Source organism: Numenius arquata, chromosome 12, assembly GCF_964106895.1.
Source record: "Numenius arquata chromosome 12, bNumArq3.hap1.1, whole genome shotgun sequence".
NCBI classification, from domain to species: domain Eukaryota; kingdom Metazoa; phylum Chordata; class Aves; order Charadriiformes; family Scolopacidae; genus Numenius; species Numenius arquata.
This window is the reverse complement of record NC_133587.1, coordinates 35,875,152-35,893,947: the sequence shown is the minus strand read 5'-3', so window position 1 is coordinate 35,893,947 and position 18,796 is coordinate 35,875,152. Positions and strand designations below refer to the sequence as shown.

The 18,796-nt window shown below is 39.8% G+C and overlaps 1 protein-coding gene across 1 annotated transcript; it reads left to right on the top strand.

Annotated features, from left to right (window-relative positions):
• Positions 1-2,398: 2,398 nt before the first annotated feature.
• Positions 2,399-16,848, top strand: RNF32 (ring finger protein 32). The gene is made up of 8 exons (XM_074157783.1): positions 2,399-2,422; positions 2,932-3,202; positions 7,639-7,781; positions 9,491-9,523; positions 9,971-10,095; positions 10,313-10,421; positions 16,086-16,250; positions 16,609-16,848. Exons 1-8 carry the CDS (start codon positions 2,399-2,401, stop codon positions 16,846-16,848), a joined length of 1,110 nt encoding a protein of 369 aa, XP_074013884.1.
• Positions 16,849-18,796: the final 1,948 nt, after the last annotated feature.

Sequence of the window (18,796 nt, the reverse complement as noted above, 5' to 3'; positions counted from 1 at the left end):
GTCAATTCCACAAGAAAACGGATTTCTGAAGTCAGTAGCAGCTGAGAAGGATTCTGACAACTATTTAAACCCAAAAGATTAAAGAAATGGAACACCTAAACTTGAGGCAGCATCTGTACCTGTCCTCCCCTTGGGAAATCAAGGGCCACCAAGTGAGAATAACCAGGAAAATGGCCAGAGGAAGCCTACACTCTTACTAGGGGTTAAGACTATCTTTGCATAGTTCTGGATCTGAAAGGAGCACATCAGTGGTTATTAAAAACATGGGCAGTGCTTCTGGTTGAGGAAGCCATGCTTTGAAGCTTAGGAAGACCCTGAAGGAGCTGACATTGTATGCTAACCCCACTCTCACAATCTCCCCAAGCCATCTGCTTGGTGCCATGGCCAAAGATGGGACACTAGGTGACAACGATGTTTGGTTTGATTGATGGGCACCGCTCGCCTGTTCTCTTTGTATATATATTATTTTTTAATAATGGTGACTCTACAGAATTGACAAAAACATAGGTCACACAGAATGGCAGTGATGTAGCTTGCCTTAAAATTTAAAGCCACTAATGTGTCATTTCAAATGGGCCACCCTGACTTAGCTAAATGGAGGGGGAAATGTACACTCCCCCACCCAGCCATGCTTAGGAAGAGATGCTATCACGACTATCAAAATAATCACCTCAAAGGTGGCTTTTATGCCAGAGCCATCCATGACTGAACTGACCCCCAGTGGACCACAAAACAGCAGCCAAATGGCACTAATGCAACATAAATAGTGACTTAGTGTTCACCACTAACTAAGGAGGATACTTGAACAGATGGCCAAAGGCTGTGCATGCCTGCCACCGTAGCATCATAGAATGGTTAGAGTTGGGAGCGACCTTAAAGACCGTCTAGTTCCAACACCCCTGCCGTGGGCAGGGACACCTCCTGCTAGACCAGGTTGCTCAATGCCCCATCCAGCCTGGCCTTGAACCACCAGTGGAAAGCTTTGAGAAGCTGGAGGGCTCTGCCAGAAGGCCGCTGCTGAAGGAAGTCCTTCCACACGTAATAATCATAGGAACTCCCTCTCATCTGACCACCCGCCAGGTTAAAAAAAAGCTCTTAAGTTAAAAACACGCATTAAAAAATGAAAAACACTCTTCAAGTTAGAATTCACATGGACGCCAGAGCAGCCGTCAGCATGCACTACCAACCCCCAAGTTACAACACAGACACCGTTGCTAAAGGCGAAACCACTACACTAACCAGCAAGGAGAGGACAGAGGGAAGCGTGGAGATTTGGTGTTGGGGGAAAACCATCAGAGACGTCCCTGCGGGCAGCCGCTGGGGCCGGCCCAGGAGCGAGAACATCCAGCGACCCCCGAGGCGAGGAGCGGGGCGAGGCGCCCGCCCTCACAGCGCCTTCCCGCGCGCCCGCCGCGCCTGCGCAGCAGCGCCGCCCGCCGCCGCCAGGCCGGGGAGCGGTGTTGCCTGGCAACGCGGCCCCGGCGACGGGAGGCGCGGAAGCGGCGGCCCCCGGGGCTGAGGGGCCGCTATCCGGGCACCGGTTGTGAGGTAAAAAAGGTAAAAAAGAGCAACAAGGCCGGGGATAGGGGCCGGTGCGAAGCCGGGGGTAGCGGCGGGAGTGCCGTGAGGTGGCCCGGCTGCGGGGCCTGGCTCTTTGGCAGGGCGCGAGGCCCTAATCCCGCCCGGGGATAGCGCCGTGAGGGGCCGTGGCGGTGACAGCGGTGCCACTCTGGCCACCCAGAGGTGGAAGGCGGTCTGGTGTCCTAACTCGGGGAGCACACGGTTGGCTGTGGTAGCAGGAGGATCAAATGCGCACTGAACAGAGCAGTGTCCCAAGCGCTGGCTCCTGTTTGCCACAGCCCCCGTTACAGGGTGTCACCTCGCCCTCTGCCCGCATCCTCTCCCCTACCGAGCCACACCACAGGTTCCCCCGAAGTGCTGATGAGGATGCTGAGGTTGCAGTGGAGGAACTTGAGCCCCAAAGGGGCTGTTAACGTCATCCTTGCACTCTATCACAGGCTTCCTTGCCTACCATAAACTAATCTGGCAGAACAGTTCACTGGGGTTTATCGCGACAGCCATATTTTTCCCTCGGTTCAGCTTGAAAGTTGTGATTGCTGACGTTCATTTTGAAGCTATTCTGTGTATGTTATGGGCAGCCAGCTGGGGGTGAGGTGAGGCTGCCAGGCACAGTTGATGGTTTATGGATCCAGAATTAACTTCTGTGCCTGGAATAGGTGTTAAGCTGTCTCCAATGGTAGGCCTAGGAGAATGGGAGTGAAATTGTATGTTTCTCTTCTGCTATTGGCGAGGCTGCTTCTGCTGAGAAATTCAAGTTCTTGTACATGTCTGTTTGTAGACCCACAACGACTCTTGTAAAAACAGCTAAAGATTATCAATGGAGCATCGTGATTTCTACAAGGTATGATTTCACATCTTTTAAAATAAGGCAGAAGGGTGGGGAGAAATGGAGGAATAGATAAGCCCATTCCCTGTATAAAAAGAATATATTCTTGTTTATATTTAGTGTTCTGGAAGTCAGGGTTAGCCTTTAGGATTGTTTTTAATTATATTGAAGTAAAAATGTGTTTGGGCATGCCAAACTTTTATAGTCCATAATGAGTTTATTGCATATAATAATTATGGGCTCAGTAATTAAAACTTAAAAATTACTGCTATTTTATTTAATATAAATGATAAATCAAAGATTTCATTTGACTTTTTATAAGTTAAAACTAGGATGTGTCAGAAACATCAATCTTAAATTTCATATTATGGTAATTGTATGTTAGGCATCAAGTACGGGAGTTGCATGTGTATAAAAGCCTTTGACAAGTCAAAAACATTGGCTAAGAGCAGAATTTAGTATAATATATATGTTTTAAAATCATTTATAGCAATAATTATTTACCTTTTTTTTTTTCTTTTTAGGGCTGCTCCTCCAAACGAGAAACGATAGCAGTTTCTGCAGTTGCTTTACAGGACCATATAATACACAGTCATCACCTACAGGATCTTTCATTAGCAGATCCTTTTAAGTCAAGGACAAGGAATACCAAGAACATTTGCAAACCCGTGAACAAAGACATGGTCAGAGCAGTAGTAGATACTGGACTAAGAAAAAAGAGCACACACCACAAAGTCAAGGAAGACGCAGAAAAGGAGTATGTTCTTGATCCCAGTCCTCCACAGCTAACATTAGGTAAACCATTATATTCTGATTTTTAAATTTTTGTTTTTATTTAAAAAAATTATATTAAAAATAATTATTTAAAAAATAAAAATGAGGAAGCTTTCTGTTCAATAAGATAATTTAATGCTAAACAGCATAAAATCTACTTTTAAAATTTGTAAAAATTCAGCAGCTTGTGCCATCAGGTAAACACTCATTTAAACGGTGGAGTTGCCATCAGTGATTTGAAAGTGTCTTTTCATATCTGATATGTATTAAAAATATTCTTGTGACAATGAAGGTAGAAATGAAGAAGCTAGTGCCTCTTGATGAAGAATTCCTTCATGAAAAGGTGGGAAGACTTTTACACTTTCTTAATATGTTTTGTATATTGACTGTCATAACTTTACCTTATATTCTTAAGCAAACATCAGTGATTTAGACATTTATTTATTTGGGGGAATGTTTTGGTATTAAGATTTTTTTAAAGTCTATTTGAAATGGTTTGTTTTATTCCTTATTCAGTAAAGAGACATTTACTAGTGCTGCATTAAATGTATTCTTTGTTAATAGATACCCACCTTTACTCAAAGTTAAAAAGGTTTGTTTTTACAATGGTCCTGGGGCTAAACCTGAGAAGAATTAACACCTGTAGTTAAATACCTTTTTCAAATTTAGAAGCGAACATGCAACAAGATAAAAGTCACAGATGTGAGGGCTTGGAATGATGCCTGGTGAGAAAACTCACTTTTAAATAGTATTATAATAATACAGTTGTACAGCAGCGACAGACAATATTGCTTAAAATAAACAAAGCCAGGGAGCGTCTTATCAGACCAGGAGTCCAAATGTGCTTCCTGCCTATTGTTTTTGGTCTTGTATTTCCCTTTTCTAAAGGTTTCTACAGTATTCTTGCTGTGAACATCTTCTTGTCTCCATCCTTTTAGTTGTCGTTTAACTTTTCTTAAAGGACCTTCTGGCTCAAAAATTTGCAGTTTTAAGCATAATAAACTTTCATCATCATTAATATTTATTTTGTTTACTCTTTTTCATACAAATGCCCTTAGGCCTCTCTGAAGATCATGTTGCCTTTGCTATAGTAACTGTCACAGTAGTCCCGGCTCTAAAGAGAACCATGTAAATCAATGAGGCTCTGTACAAGCACAGGCATCTGCCTCTTGGAATCAGCTGAAGGTTAAGAGGGTAACTTAAGATAATACACAACAAGTGAGTGTAACAAGTGATAAGACAAAGGTAGTAAGACAAGATGATTATTACTATGTTTACATGGTTACAGTTCTAAAGATGGGAGGGTTTTTTCTTTGGTTCTTTTTTAAGCGGAATTTGAAAGAAAAGAGGATACCGGGGGAAAAAAGGCAGAGAGGTACTGGGGTTAAAACAAATATAAATAATGAGTGATTATGGAAGCTGAAAGTTGTGGTGAAAAAATGCAGCCCAAGTGTGAGCATGTTCTCTGCAATTATAAGAAAGACGAAGTATTTTCTCTTTAAATCACAGCATTGACTGAAATGTCCCATATGACTGCTTGTGCAAGTGATTCAAAAGAATGTGTTGAAAGGTTTTTTAAAGTTGCAATTGTTTCTGGGTTTTGCTTATTAATAATTTCACTTATAATCTCATGTTATTTTAAAATGCCTGTGTCAAGCTTTCTCTTCTTAATAAAAATTGTGTGGTTGAAAACTTACAGCTGTGAAACCACTTTGAAAATATAATTTAAAGCAACTTTTTCTTCTTGAGTTTGTGTATAATCAAACAAAATCTCAGAGACCTCTATCATTAAATTTTTCTCAGTACGGACTTGAGTACTAAAATCAAATAATAACAGTTTAAAGGTCAATGTATGTAATCACTTTGCTAATGTTCATTGTAGGATAAACAGCTTGGTTGTAAATGGGTGTGTCAGTAAATGGGTTGGGCCTGTAAACTTGATGCATAAGGATGAAAGCTTGGATGTCTTGAGCTGTGATAAATGTAGGCTTTCATTGCTTGTATTTATTCAAAGTGCTGCTTTGAGAATATCTTCATAGAGCCTTTTGCTTCAACCACATATCTTTGCTTGTGTGTCCTGCTGCCAGTTTTCCTTCATCAGCTATGTTGTACAAAAGCTTTCCTTCTAAACACCTGTATAACCTGTCCCTCGCTAATATCCCATCTGGTTTATATTATTTAGAAGTTAGGTTTTGCCGCCAGTCTCTTCCTATTTGGCAGCTTTAATCATCCATTTGTGAAAGTTTTAAATAAGCATTTTTTCTTACCCTGAGGGTATACAAAAGGCTTTCCACAAAGCCATCTCATTGTCTTCCTTAAAACAGTCTCTGACCACAGTGCTTGGAAGAAAATCAAGGGTAGGCATTTTTTATGTTGTGATACTGCCTTTCATGCTGTGACTGGTTTGCTATCTTGTTCACTCCCTGTGTATCGAGATTTTTCTCATCATAAAGACCATCACTTGTAAATATTGGACTACCAAAATGGGATCGTTTCCTTACTTATTCACTGATACTCTCGGGTATTACTGTCAAATGAAACTTGATATGTGTTTTTACTGAAACTTCCATCACGTATTTTATAATTTGGTTCTTCTTTCATAGCAGAAACACTGTTCTGTGCAATATAGGCTCTTCAAGAGCTGAATGGTCAAGCGGGAAAGCACTCCTGGTTCGGAAAACTTCCTTATCACTCAGCTACCAATTTCAGCAATTCACGCATAAGCTTAAAGCAAAATATATGTTCTGAACTAGTTTTTAAACCGTAAAAAGCTTGCAGGATCCTTCATATTTCTCTTAAACCTCAAATTATTTTTCACCATCAGGAGCGCCAGATAAAAGCATTTTACTGCACCAAAATCAATAGAAAACACTATTTTATGTTAACACAGCGTATATTTTACATTCTGAAATGACGATGCCGTAAATACATGCGTATGCACTGTGCTGCCTGACACGGGGTGGTTTGAATTGTAGCTCATAGCCTGTGAGTTCCCGCACGTGTGGAGGTGCTGTATTTGCATCTGGGTATGAGTTGTCCAGGAACTGAAGCATCATGACTCTAAGACAATTCATACATGACCACTGATGTAATCTGCGACATTCATTGCTGCAAATTTTCTTTTGATACTTAGGTTTACAAATATTGCTTACTTTTGACTTGACACCTTTACAAGGGTAACAAAAGTAACAAGGCAGGGTATATGTGAACCAAACCATGTGTGGAGAAAGCACTTTCCTCATTGTTCCCAAAGCATAAATTGACCCAGCTTGAAATCTGAAAGCCATTTTGTTGTTCTAAGATACAGAAGCAAATTGATTTATGTTTGAAGGATGTCATGACCTCACAAGGAAGTAGGTTAGGCAGATAGTTCAACTAAAGGGAAGAAAGTATTCCTTATAATTCCTTTACTACCTCACAAAGGTTCTTTAAAAAGATCACAGACTGTTTTGTGCAAATTTTAAATGACTAACGATATACATCTGTAGATGGATGAGCTCAAAAGAGGAATTTTTGTCTCAAAACTGAACAAATCCTATCCTAGAATAATCAGATAGTTGAGCAAGGGGATCACCAAAACTCCCTTCTTTGGTATGTTAGGATTCCTTTTCTCTTTGTGACTAACTAGTGTAATGGGTTTGGACGCACGGTCTCTGATGGGGTTTTGAAAGCTTATACACAACAAATAAGTGCTGCTTATTAATGTCCGCTTTATGCAAAGGTTTTGGTCTGCATGAAAGGGTTGACCCTTTCCTTCCCATTTAGATCTAAAACTCTCATCTAGGTGTCATAATCTTGCATTCCAGCTATTGCATGTCCCTCCTTCTTTCTGGTTTTAGCAAATACCATTGAGGCCTCATCATGGACTCATGTTATCTTATTACACATACCTTGGACATTCTTCCATTGACTTTGGTCAGTCCACAAGCTTGTGGTCTTGCTCTGGTCTTCAAAATGACAAAGATCTATTCTTTGCTGTACCTACTAGCATCTTCTTTTGCACCGCCAACGGTTTTTGATTATACCATTTTGTTAATTTTTTTTTTTGAGAATACAAAAATGTAATGTTGAAGAAACCTTCACAAATGAATTCTAATAGAGATTTTGTTTGTACAAACAAAATTACTTTACTGTGCATTGTTACATTGACTAGTTAATATTCCCCGTCGTAATGGCTGTGGAAATGTACCAAAATAAATCCAAATTACTCAGCAAATAAAAGTTTACATTTAAAAATTTTCAGTATAAATTCTGTTTGTAAGAGAGGTTCTGACAATTACTGAATAACTAACTAATAGTAAGAAGTATGTTGCCTGCCAGTGGTTTGTCTGACAATAGATCTATATGAAGTCTCTGTATAAAGTATTTTTAAATAAGTGCATCATCAATGAATTTCACATTAAATAAATCCATTGTCTGCATCTGCCAATGGGATTTGTTGTTGTTATTGTCTACAGCTCAGAAATTAGGCCTAGTTGAGCCTCCTTCCTTGCCACTAACAGCTGAAGAATGGGTAAAAATAAAGCAGAGATCCATCCAGCATGGAGACTCCGTACAGCCTTGTGCAATATGCAGGGAAGAATTTGCACTTCAGCCTCAGGTACATGTATAACTGTGTAATTGTGTGGACTACACAATTGTATTTAAATTTTTTTTCCCAGAGTTACTGCTGAAAATCATGAACTGGAGGAAGAAAGGAAAGAAATTGTTCTACTTTAAGACACCATTTAGCATTTAATAGCTGGACCCAGCTATCTGTAGCAAACTCTGAAGGTATTTTGGACGTGTTGTGGTAGAGAAAGGTTGATAGTGTTTGTTCACTTCTGAAATTAAGACAGTAGATGAGAAGGTAATCAGCCTTCTAATCTGTTCTTGTAAAGCAGGTATAGGCTATTTTTGGCTTCATTTAAACTCCTGTTAGATATGATCCTAGCCTTCACTCATCAGAATCACTAATTATAAAATTTAAGATATGTTATGTTTTCTCACAAGTTTTGTTACTTGGAAGTTTAGTTCAATAGTGATTTCTATTTGGAAACTGGAAGTAGGTGTGCTCTTAATACCAGTCAGTTGCTTCCTTAGGTTATCAGAAGAAATGCTGGCATTTTACCTTGATGGCTTTATTCAATGCATTTGTGTAGCATAGGCATAAATACATCATGCTTTATTAGATTCTGTCATCTGTCATCTTGACAATGTTAAGCAAAAGGGACAAGTGACTGATTGAAGAGGAGGGCTGCTTCAGAGAAGTGATGATGGTAATTAGAAGAATTATCCCAACTGCTTGCAAGTTTCTTTCCACATTGCATTTTATGGTGTTTTTTTTCTGCCTGTTCCCTTTTTAGTTTTTCTCGAAGACTTTTTACAACCAAGATTGTGATGTGAATCGAGGTCTTTCAATAACCTTACATACAGGGCTTTTGCTTCCTTTTACAGCAACATTAACTGAAGGTGTACAATTGTCCACAGACAGGTGGGATGGATCTGGCAAAAGACCCTTCTGCCAATTTCTGGCTACCCTGAAAGTCTAAAGCTTGACAAGAGAGAGCAAAAGACAGCACTCATTAAAAAGGTTACTTTAGATTTGGCACAAAAAGGGAAATGCCTCTGGAATTCTTTTTGTCCTCAGTGTTTCGTTAGCTTTCCTCCCTCAAGGGAAAAAAGCCGCTGTATCTGAAAGCTTTCCCTTCAACTGGCTGCTAGCCATTAATCCTTTTGTGTTTGCCAGCTCAATAGTGCACACTACTTGTTCTGGTTTTCACTCCTTTCCCAGTTTTTCCTTCCTCTAAGAGCCAACTGCCTTTTTTGTCCAACTCTATATCTTTTGTCAGGATGGAGATCATCAGTATTTGGTGGGAATTTAGGTCAGATAAAGGTGAAGTTTTCTTGTAGCCTGTGAACATGCTTTCTCTTTTGTTTTTTTGTATGTGTGAAATGCTGCATTTGATGTATATCACTTCTTGAAATTTAACGTCTCTGTGGGGAAAAGGGAAAAAAATTAATCAGCTTTCATTTTAAGTACTTGTTTTATAATCTTTTCCTCCAGTCGATAGCAATTGGCATTTCTAGCTTTCTGCCACTCCATGTGTTCTTAATACAAAATTCACATATTGGTTTAAGATGTAGTATATTAAGTAATTTCTATAGAAAACTAGTTTTATTTTCACCAGAAAGGCCACAGTAAGAACAAAAAGAAACTGATGACCTTTCAGGCAGTCAGAATTTTTCTTGTCAGCATTTTTTACTTTTTAGCTTTTAGAATGGTTTAAGTCTTTTAAGTTTTGTTGGTTTTTTTCCTTTGAAAAACAGGTGCTGCTTTCATGTTCCCATGTATTCCATAAAGTGAGTACATTTTTATATAACTATTGAAGCACATAATACATGAGTATTTTAATTAAACTACTTAAGTGAGTATCTTAATGAATTAAATGTAATCATGTTGAAAAGTAATTTTGATTCCAGATTTTTATGGTAAGAAATATAATTTAAGTCTGTTTTATGACGAAGCACTTTATTCCATTTTATTACCTTTTTTAAAACCATATGGGAATACATAGTTTGTAACTGAGCTATACATTTGTATACTAAGCAGGAATAGTTTAATTCATGACATTTCATGCAAATATATGGACATTTACAAAATTCTCTTAACATTTTAATTATAAAATACATGTCTTGTATAGTGTTTATGGATTGATGAATAAACTGTTTTCCATTCTGTAATCTATCCTGTCTCATCTGTTCCAATGATATGAGATATATCGTAAGTAATCGCAATTATTTTTTCAGGCATGCCTGAAAGCCTTTGAAAAATTTACAGGTAAAAAGTCTTGTCCGATGTGTAGAAAAGAGCAGTATCACACCAGAGTAATACACGATGGGGCACGCTTGTTTAAAATAAAGTGCGCTATTAGGTAAGCCTTCCTTCTACTACAGGTCTTGGCACTGGATGATATTTATTTCTAAATAATGTTCTGAATGTGTTAAAACTTTAATATAATAAGGAACTAGACAGAATGAATGTGCTACAAAAGTCAAAGTTTAAAAAAAATGCATAAAATGATTGTTTTATATAAATAGTGAAATTACATAAATTCAAGTTTCCACTTCTTTAGCAAAATTGTCTTACAGAATTCAAGCTTCCTGGAGGGGATATATTGTTAGAAAATGGTATAAAAACTTGAGAAGAACAGTGCCTCCTAAAGATAGCAAGTTAAGAAAGCAATTCTTTGAGGAAAAGGTATGTTGCATTTGCTTCTTTGGTCTGATTCAGCTCCCTTAAATCAAAAATTCCTGAATATCAGCTCTCTACCTTTTCATTTAGTCCTTCTTATTCATATCAAACAGGCAGCACCAGAGGCACTCAGTTGTTTTGTTAGTCTGTTCATTCCATCCTCTTTACAATGTCAGAGTAAGGAAAATAATTTAAATAGTTAATTTTAAGGCTTGCCTTTTGCCTAGGCTGACAATAGTGGGCTTTTTGTGAGGCTCTGTATTTCCCTTCTCTTTTTCATAAATCACAGTAATCTGTTTTCCTATAGAATTATATGTAGGGGGTGTAGGAAGGGGAGAAACAAATAAATCCATAAACAGTCATAACTTCCTTTCACTGACATCGTTCCTTCACTGGATGCTGAACTGGATAGTTCCATTCCGTAGCTTTGCCCTTCTCTAACTTCTGGTTGAACGCAAGTCAGTCTGTTATAAATTAGGGTCCTGACCCCAAACAAACGAGGCCGAATCAGATGCAGGTGTTGTGCAATGACCCTGCTTGCCTTTAGACACTCAGCTGCTGTGGAGTCCCTGTGCAATCCTCAAGTCCTCCTTTGCTAACTTCTAGTCTTCCCCCAGTTTAGTAATGGCCAGCCCAGCCCAGCTCAGCTTTTCAGTAACAAAAACTGCTCTGACGCATCTTCAGCAATTACCAAACCATCCGTCAGGGAGCAAGAGATGCCATCTCCCAGTCCAGATTACCAAACAGCCTGCTTAAGAGATAAGGAAGCCACACAGGACAGCCATGAAAATGTAGCTAGTGTAATCAATGCAAAGTCCTTCCCTGGAACAGAGAAAATGGAGATAGCTGAAGAAAGCTAGTGTTACACTTGAAAGTGCTCAAACACTTAAGTTTGGAAGAAGTGAATCCTTCGGGCTGTGACTGTCCCCAAGTAGCATGATGAGAACAGACAACAGAAACACTTAGATTTTTCAGCATGGAAGAACTGGGGAAACAGTCGTGTGCTTCTTTCCTAGTAAGGTTGTCCATTCTCTGTGGCTTTATAGCCATGCTTAGCTATAAACGGGGTCTCAGTAAAGGAAAGTTGGAGAAAGCTTCTATATACGCTGAAAGTTGGAGCTGAGTGTCATTTGTTAAAATTTCTCTCACCAAATTTCAGGTGGCTCCAGTACAGCAGTCTACCAAGCTACCAACAACGCTAGCGAGCTCTTAGGGCCCCTGTATTAGATACCTGGTCTAGGGAGAGACAGTCTGATAGACTGCCTGCATCTCATCACAGGATTATAAGCCATGGGAAGATCTTCATTTAACACAGTTTCCATATCTAGTCCACAGCATTAGGAAATCATTCTCATATGTAACACCTCAGGATTTTGCAGGGAATAAAATGGGCACTACTTTTTCACCTTCTATGAAGAATAAATTTATAAAGTCTTCTCATATGGATTAGCCAGGTTTTAATTAATTCAATAGCAATTGTGATTAAAGGATATATACTTACTTTCCTTAGTGGCTTTCAAGTGGGAATTGTAGATGAGTTTTCCTGCTGTTTGCTCTTAGACTTTTAAGTGTTGGTTAATGAAAACACTAAAGAAATTTTTCATGAGGAGCTATCCATTTCCAGACGCTAAAAAGCTTTTCTGAAATAAATTTTGCCTCTCAAACTTGTGCTGTGCTTTTAAAATGTCACTCCCTAAACATTAGCATAATCAAATGGCATCACAATTGGGGGAAAAAAAAAAAAGTAATTTTTAATAACCTTACCTCCTCTGGAAGGATCACAAAGGTTAAATGTCAAGTTTCATACACTTAAATATCACAAAATAAAAAATAAGATCTGAAATATTAGTACTAGGAAGGACACATATTACTTGTTTCAGGGCCCTACAGTAGCCCTTATTACACCTATCATTAAAATTTTTAATAATCTAGATCAAAGGAGATAAGACAGGTCACTGAAACCAAAGTAGGGTACTTTTTAGCACTACTATACACAGAAAGCAGGGTGTTGCTTCAGCATGTTAGGTAGTGAATTTCTTTGATCTTACCTATAAATGTCACTTCTGTATGTCATTTAATTGTGGTATAGTCTTTTATTGGTGCAATTAAATCTTTACAAATGCATTACATTATCTCCAGCTTTGCTAAAAATCTTGCCATTGTTTAGGAAGCAAGGTAAGGCATTGGGAAATGATGTAGTTGACTTTAGTTTCTTCCTCCCCCCTCCACACAATTTCTCCCAACAATTTTAATTTAAATCTCACCAAACAGTATAATGGTCCTGGAATTTGTTTAGTCGTTTGACTTCCTTTATCACATGGAGATGGTAAACATTCTGTTGCTAACTTGAAGTGGCTCCAAGCAGCAAAACTAGGAGGATATTAAACCAGTAAAAGCTTATCAACTGATTCATTGATATGCTGTAAATTCCAGCCTTTTCATTTTACTTTGAGGGTTGCCATAAGTCAACACATTAGTAAGCAATTTGCTGACATTGGATCACTTAAAAAGGCTTCCCTGTGGACAAAGTTCACCTCAGTACTTTGTTTCATCGTTTCATTTTATCATAGTCTGTGCTGCTGTACAGATGACTGATGTAGTTTTGCATACTGATAGAGAACTCCAGATAGTCAGTTTGTGCCATTCTATTCAAGTTTTAAGAAGTCACAGACATAAAAAATATAGAGGTATGGTGTTTTCAGAAATAAATTCAATTAATCCGTTTCATTTGTTCTAGGGAAAAAAAGGTTATTCAGTACTATGCATTAAAACACAGCAGAATTTAATATTTAAATCCTAGAACATGTTTAACAAATTACACAAAATGTTTATTTCCTTTCTGTTCACATTGATAGTTTGCACTGATTTGCCAGTTAGCAAAAATTTGGGGTTAAATTTCAGTTACACTTTTTTTTCTTCCCGACCTTAGATGTTATTTGCTGATTGATGGACACGGGTTGGGTCAGGTCATACTGCAGAAAATACAGGAGTAGCTCAAAGCAGATAATATCTTAGCAGCAGGGGAACTTAATAGATTCTGTCAGGCTGGAGAAGAGTTTTCCCCTCTTAGAGTTTCTGCTCAAGGAGGTTCGTGAGAGGACTTTCAGGATCACTTGATGAAATGGGAAAGAGAAACACAAGTGCTAGCTCAGGGAAGAAAGGGAGATGGGGCTTGTCCTTGCCAAGGGCGAAAGGAACCAGCAGCACCAGCACAGACAGAAGGGGGACACTGCTCGCTCAGTGCAGCCCCAGCCCCCTCAGCCCCCTGCTTTCAGCTCCCCTCGCTGGTTCAGCTTTCTCAGCAGTCACACAGCCAGGCCTAGTCCTGAAACTGGCTACATGCTGGCTGTGTTGTTCTCACATTCACAGAAATAGACACAGGATAAGGGCAGAGTTAAAATGTGGTTGCTTTTCCTCAAATTTGGGATCCTGAGAGCATATTGGAAAGCATCATCATGGTTTTCTATTACATCCCCCTTTCTTATGGAAACAGTTCGGGTCTGTTCAAGTTTGGTACCAATATAAATGAAGACCAAGCATAAATCAGGACCAAAATTGTTCTCAAATGGATCAGCCTTTCCTTGACGTTGAACAGAAACCATGAATTCACTAAGGTTTAGGTGTAATCCTACACTATTCTTCCTGAAGTCAATTTTAAAATGAAATCACTAAAAGCAGTTAAATTGCCATGTGGAGTAGATTCAGTTCTAGAACCTAGGTAACAACAGTTCAGATAAAACCTAATTGCTTAATTAAATACATAATCACATTAAAATACTAAAGACATAACCTGATTAAAGTGTGGTGCATTAGTATTTCACGTCTCATTCAGGAAGCCCACAGTGTCATGGTTTGGGGTTGTTTGGAGACCACAAAGTGTAAATATTGAAGGAGGCCCATGGTGGGATTCTTGTTTGTTTGGGTTTTTTTTGTTTTACACATACCCCTGAAGGTCAGTGTGCGTGCTTGCATGGGACAGAATCAGAATTTTTTCTTTCTTGTCAGTGAACAGTCACGAGGGGAGCATAAAATTACCCATCTGCTCTTTGCTGGACATGGAATTCTCTCACAGAGTACAGAAGGGGCTGATGCTTTTCCTGGCACATTGAGATTTAAATACGTAGGCTAAACATGGGGTCTTTGAGAATTTTTCTTTTATTTCTTTTCTTTTTTTTAAAGTCATGTTAAGTTGATACATTGGCATAAACTAACAAGGTGACTAAATCTGATTTGTACTGACAGGTGCATACATCCTTTCAATATCCTGTTGTGTTAGGGATTATTTGGAAATACAGTAAGTCATAACTGGTCTCAATTAGCAGTGAATAAGACTGTAAAATAAAAAGAATACACAGGATCAACTCTAACATCAAGAAGCAAACAGCTTGCCTTGCTTTTCAGCATTTCCTGTACCTGGACACTTATAACGTTTGTCTCTAAAGTCTTTATTGAGAAACATGGGTTTTACTGGAAGCCACTTTCCTACTTGCACATTATATGAATCTGTTTGTTTTTTTAAATTAACGGATGATTTTTTTCATAGTTTTAGAAGGAATTTTAGGAAATTCAAAGTTTAAATAAAATCTTAGAACGTTAAGTGAGCTTTTCAGATAGTGTTTGTGGGGGGTTTGTGGGATTTGCGTCTAGAAAAGTTCTCTTTGAATATTCTGATGCATGTTATGAAGGGTCACCTCAGCAGTTGTAAGGGAGCACATGTCCTAGTTGAGAAAAGCTAGCAAAAGAAAAAAAAAACCCAAACAAACAGGGTTGGAACTCAGTGATCTTTAAGGTCCCTTCCAACTCTAACCATTTTATGATTCTATGTTGAGGTGCCATCAGGCTGTCTGACCTTGACAGCAACCCTTCTGCCACCTCATCTCCCGCTTCCCAGCCCATCCTCCCTGTTTTCCTGTCAAGGCTCACTCCCAGGAAATGCGTGGAGAGGAAGGCCCACGCTGCATGGGCACTGTACAGGTGTTGGTCCTGAAAACTGCCTGAAAGCATTTATGAGTAGAGTCACAAAAGCCAGGTCTAAAACTTGTGTGGCTCCTGGGAGAACTTTCAGATATCATGGTGACAAGGAGAGAAAGTGCCCAGAGAGAGCGGGGATTGCACTCGAGGAGATGATTAAGTTTAAGAAAAGCCTTCATTGCTTTTAGGTGTTTATTTTGCTGAACACTGACAGGAGTATCTTCAGATTGCTTAGGCCTATGTGCAATATGCAGAACCATATTTAAGGCAGTAGGTCATAAAAGTCTATGCCAAGGACAAGACCTAAGATGCTGCTTCTCTCATTGCTTATCATGCCTTTAGCTAACCCCACAGCAGAAGCTCTGGTTCCCCATCAGGTAACTACTGCTCAGCCAAGTTTTACACTTCCTTTCTCTAACACAGCTGTACCCTCCATGCTGCACCCAGATGGGCCAAGAACAGTACATCTGTCTTGGGAAAGTTCAGTGGTGAAAATCCTGTGTTTCCTCCAAAGGATAGCAGTCCATCAGTGGAGTATGAGGACCTGGTGCTTTTAACCTCTAAATCGGTACTGGACACCAGCTGAAATTGGAACAAGATTCCACAGATCATGCAACTTGTCCAATCGCTCACAATTCATCCACATGAGGGCTACCTGTAAGTAACTCCAAATCTAACAGTAGTCGGTGTTCTTTTCAGGTTCAGCAGATCAGCAGTCGCCTGTTGAGCTCTTACGACATCAACCTAGATGAGTTTTTTTCTGAGATAGATTCTTCTATAGCCGCAAGTCGAGATGTGTTTCAGCAGTTGGAAGGAAAAAAAATATTAATAAGTGAATCTGACTGGGAGAAGATCCAGATGCAGGTTGGTTAGCTTTTCTTTTTTTAAATAGTTTTGCATTTATAAGCTCTGTTTTGTACTTTTGAGGGATAGCAGTCTGTTCAGCACAGTTGAGCATTTTCTGGTTTCTGAAGTTTTGGTCTGTCTCTTCTAAATCAGAAACATTAAAGAGTTTTTACAGTTCAGGGATTTACCTCAGCAGCATCTCTCTGCTGCTCAGTGAAAGAGCCCAAAGAGGCTGTAGACAAAACTGAGAATTCAAATGTTGATAGTTTTTCAAAGAAACTTTACAGTCATACAATTTGAACATTTGATTTAACATCTTGCTGCTATATTTACCTTCCAGTGTTTCACCACAGTTGGTTGGTTTGTTTTTTCTCAGGCATTTCGGCAAGAGATACTTGACTGTCCGATCTGTATCATGCCCCTCGGTCCTACAGTTCATCCCACCCATCTCTCTCCTGGGAACAGCAGTCAGTTTTCACGACAGGTTGTTCTGCTTTCTTGTTCACATTTGTTTCATCACACCTGTCTTCAAGCATTTGAAGAGTTTTCCTTGGGAGAGCAACATCTGTGTCCTTTGTGTCGCTCATATTATCAAAAGAAAATCCTCACATGTTGATAACTTATAGTTCATAAAGAATTACCAAGTAGATCATAGCTGACAACACAGGTAGTTCTTTAGAGCCTTTTCAGAGCCAGATCTTCCAAGAATAAAGGAATTTGTATGGACAGTGGTACTCGCCCTTGTATTTAGAGAAATAAGAGTTAGAAGGGTGCTGTTGCTTGCCTTTTATATTCAGTTTCATCTTTGGTCTTCCAGCATTTTTGTTCTTCCCCCCCGTCACTCCCACCTTCCTCCATTTGCGTTTCCCTTTCCCAGAGTTGAGCCGCAGTCCTTCCAGGCCTTGTGTTCATCCAGCAATACCCCACTGGTATCTCTCACTGGCTTTTACAGCCCCTTTGCTGCAGCACAGGTCCCACACACAAGGACTCCTCGACTGCAGCTGGGAGTTGGAGCAAGAAACGCCTTTTTTTTTTTTTTTTTTTCCCTTTTTCTTCAGCCACATTTATTAACTCCGGCTGCTGCTTCTGCTTGAACAACTCTGACCAACTGCAGGGTACTGTGGGTAGATAAAAGTGGCCCTTGAGGTTGCAGGATCATTTTAGAACTTCAGAGAAACATGGAACCAGTAAGTACCAGCCACCTTCAAGAGAAATAAAAACATTATTATGACTTTTCAGCTATGCACTGCTGGAACTAAGTCAGGTCACCACGCAGTCATGTGTAAGAAAAGTAGGAGCACATAAAGGCAAAAGTCAGAAGCTAAAGCAAAATCAAGTACCAACATCTCAAGGTAATAAGAAAATTCATTTTTCATAAAAAAAGCAGTATCTGATCAACCACACAAATGATAGAGAACTTCCGAATACCACTGACAGGATCAAATTGTATCACACATCAAGAGAAGTGCTCAGCACGGTACCTGCTGTACGGCTTTACAGTCTGGAGCTGAAGAGGGAAATGCTGTATCAGGGAATCATTAGAGAAAGTGTTCTACAGACCAGATTCTGTTTCTGGGCAGCCAGAAGGCTGTTTGTGGGGCTTTCAGAGATTTCAGTTTTCTTGAGGAACTTGGGGAGAACATGTGACGCTCCAAAGGACCAGGAATTGATAAACCTGTCTCGAAACCGGGGAGGATGGAAGAAATCCTGGGGAGCTGCAAACAGTAGTTTCACTTCATTTCCCAGAAAGATGCTGGTACAAACTACTAAAAGAACCAGTATTTTGTAATTAGTATGGTATTAGTAGTATTAGGTATGGTAGGTAATTAGGTAATTAGATGCGATCAAATGTGGGTTTGCTGGGATTGCATAGGGGAGGTGCTGGGTTGAGTTAGCACTGGCCGTGATGGTAGAGGATCGTGTCCCCGAGGCAGTACATGAGGTAGAGCGGTGGCCTTGCAGTACAGCCTCTTGTGATCCCTTCAGTAACGACAGTGTTTGTATTAGAGATGATGGGTCACGATGTGGTTATCTGAACCGAGCGTGAGTTTGGACTATACACAGCACTTCTCCTTTACTTGACAATCTTAATATCAGTCCTTAAGCTAGCCTGAGCCTCTCCTTGTTGCATCTCTAAAAGCAGCTGGTTGCCTGATTCCTTTTAACGTTTTTTGCTAAGTCTTGTTTGGTGAGAAGGGAGTTGGGAGGTGGGCAGCCTCGGCTGTGAGTGACATCTCCTGGCGTGCAGAGCTGCCAGGGACTTAGCGTGATGTTGGCTGGAGGAGCAGTTTCCTTTCTGTCTTGAGGCTCTGGAAGACACTGGGGACGATCCTGCTTCCTTGCCTTTGCACGGAGCTGCCTCCCACACTGGTGTGATCCTTCCTGGGTTATTCACTGAGAGCTACAGGGTTTCTGCAACAAAACTGCCGTGAGCTGGAGTGGCTGTCAACGTCATTCTCACCTCACCTCATTGATAGCTAACTCAGAGACAAAGGAGGAACTTCTTTCCTGTGAGGGTGGCAGAGCCCTGGAAGAGGCTGCCCAGAGAGGTGGTGGAGTCTCCG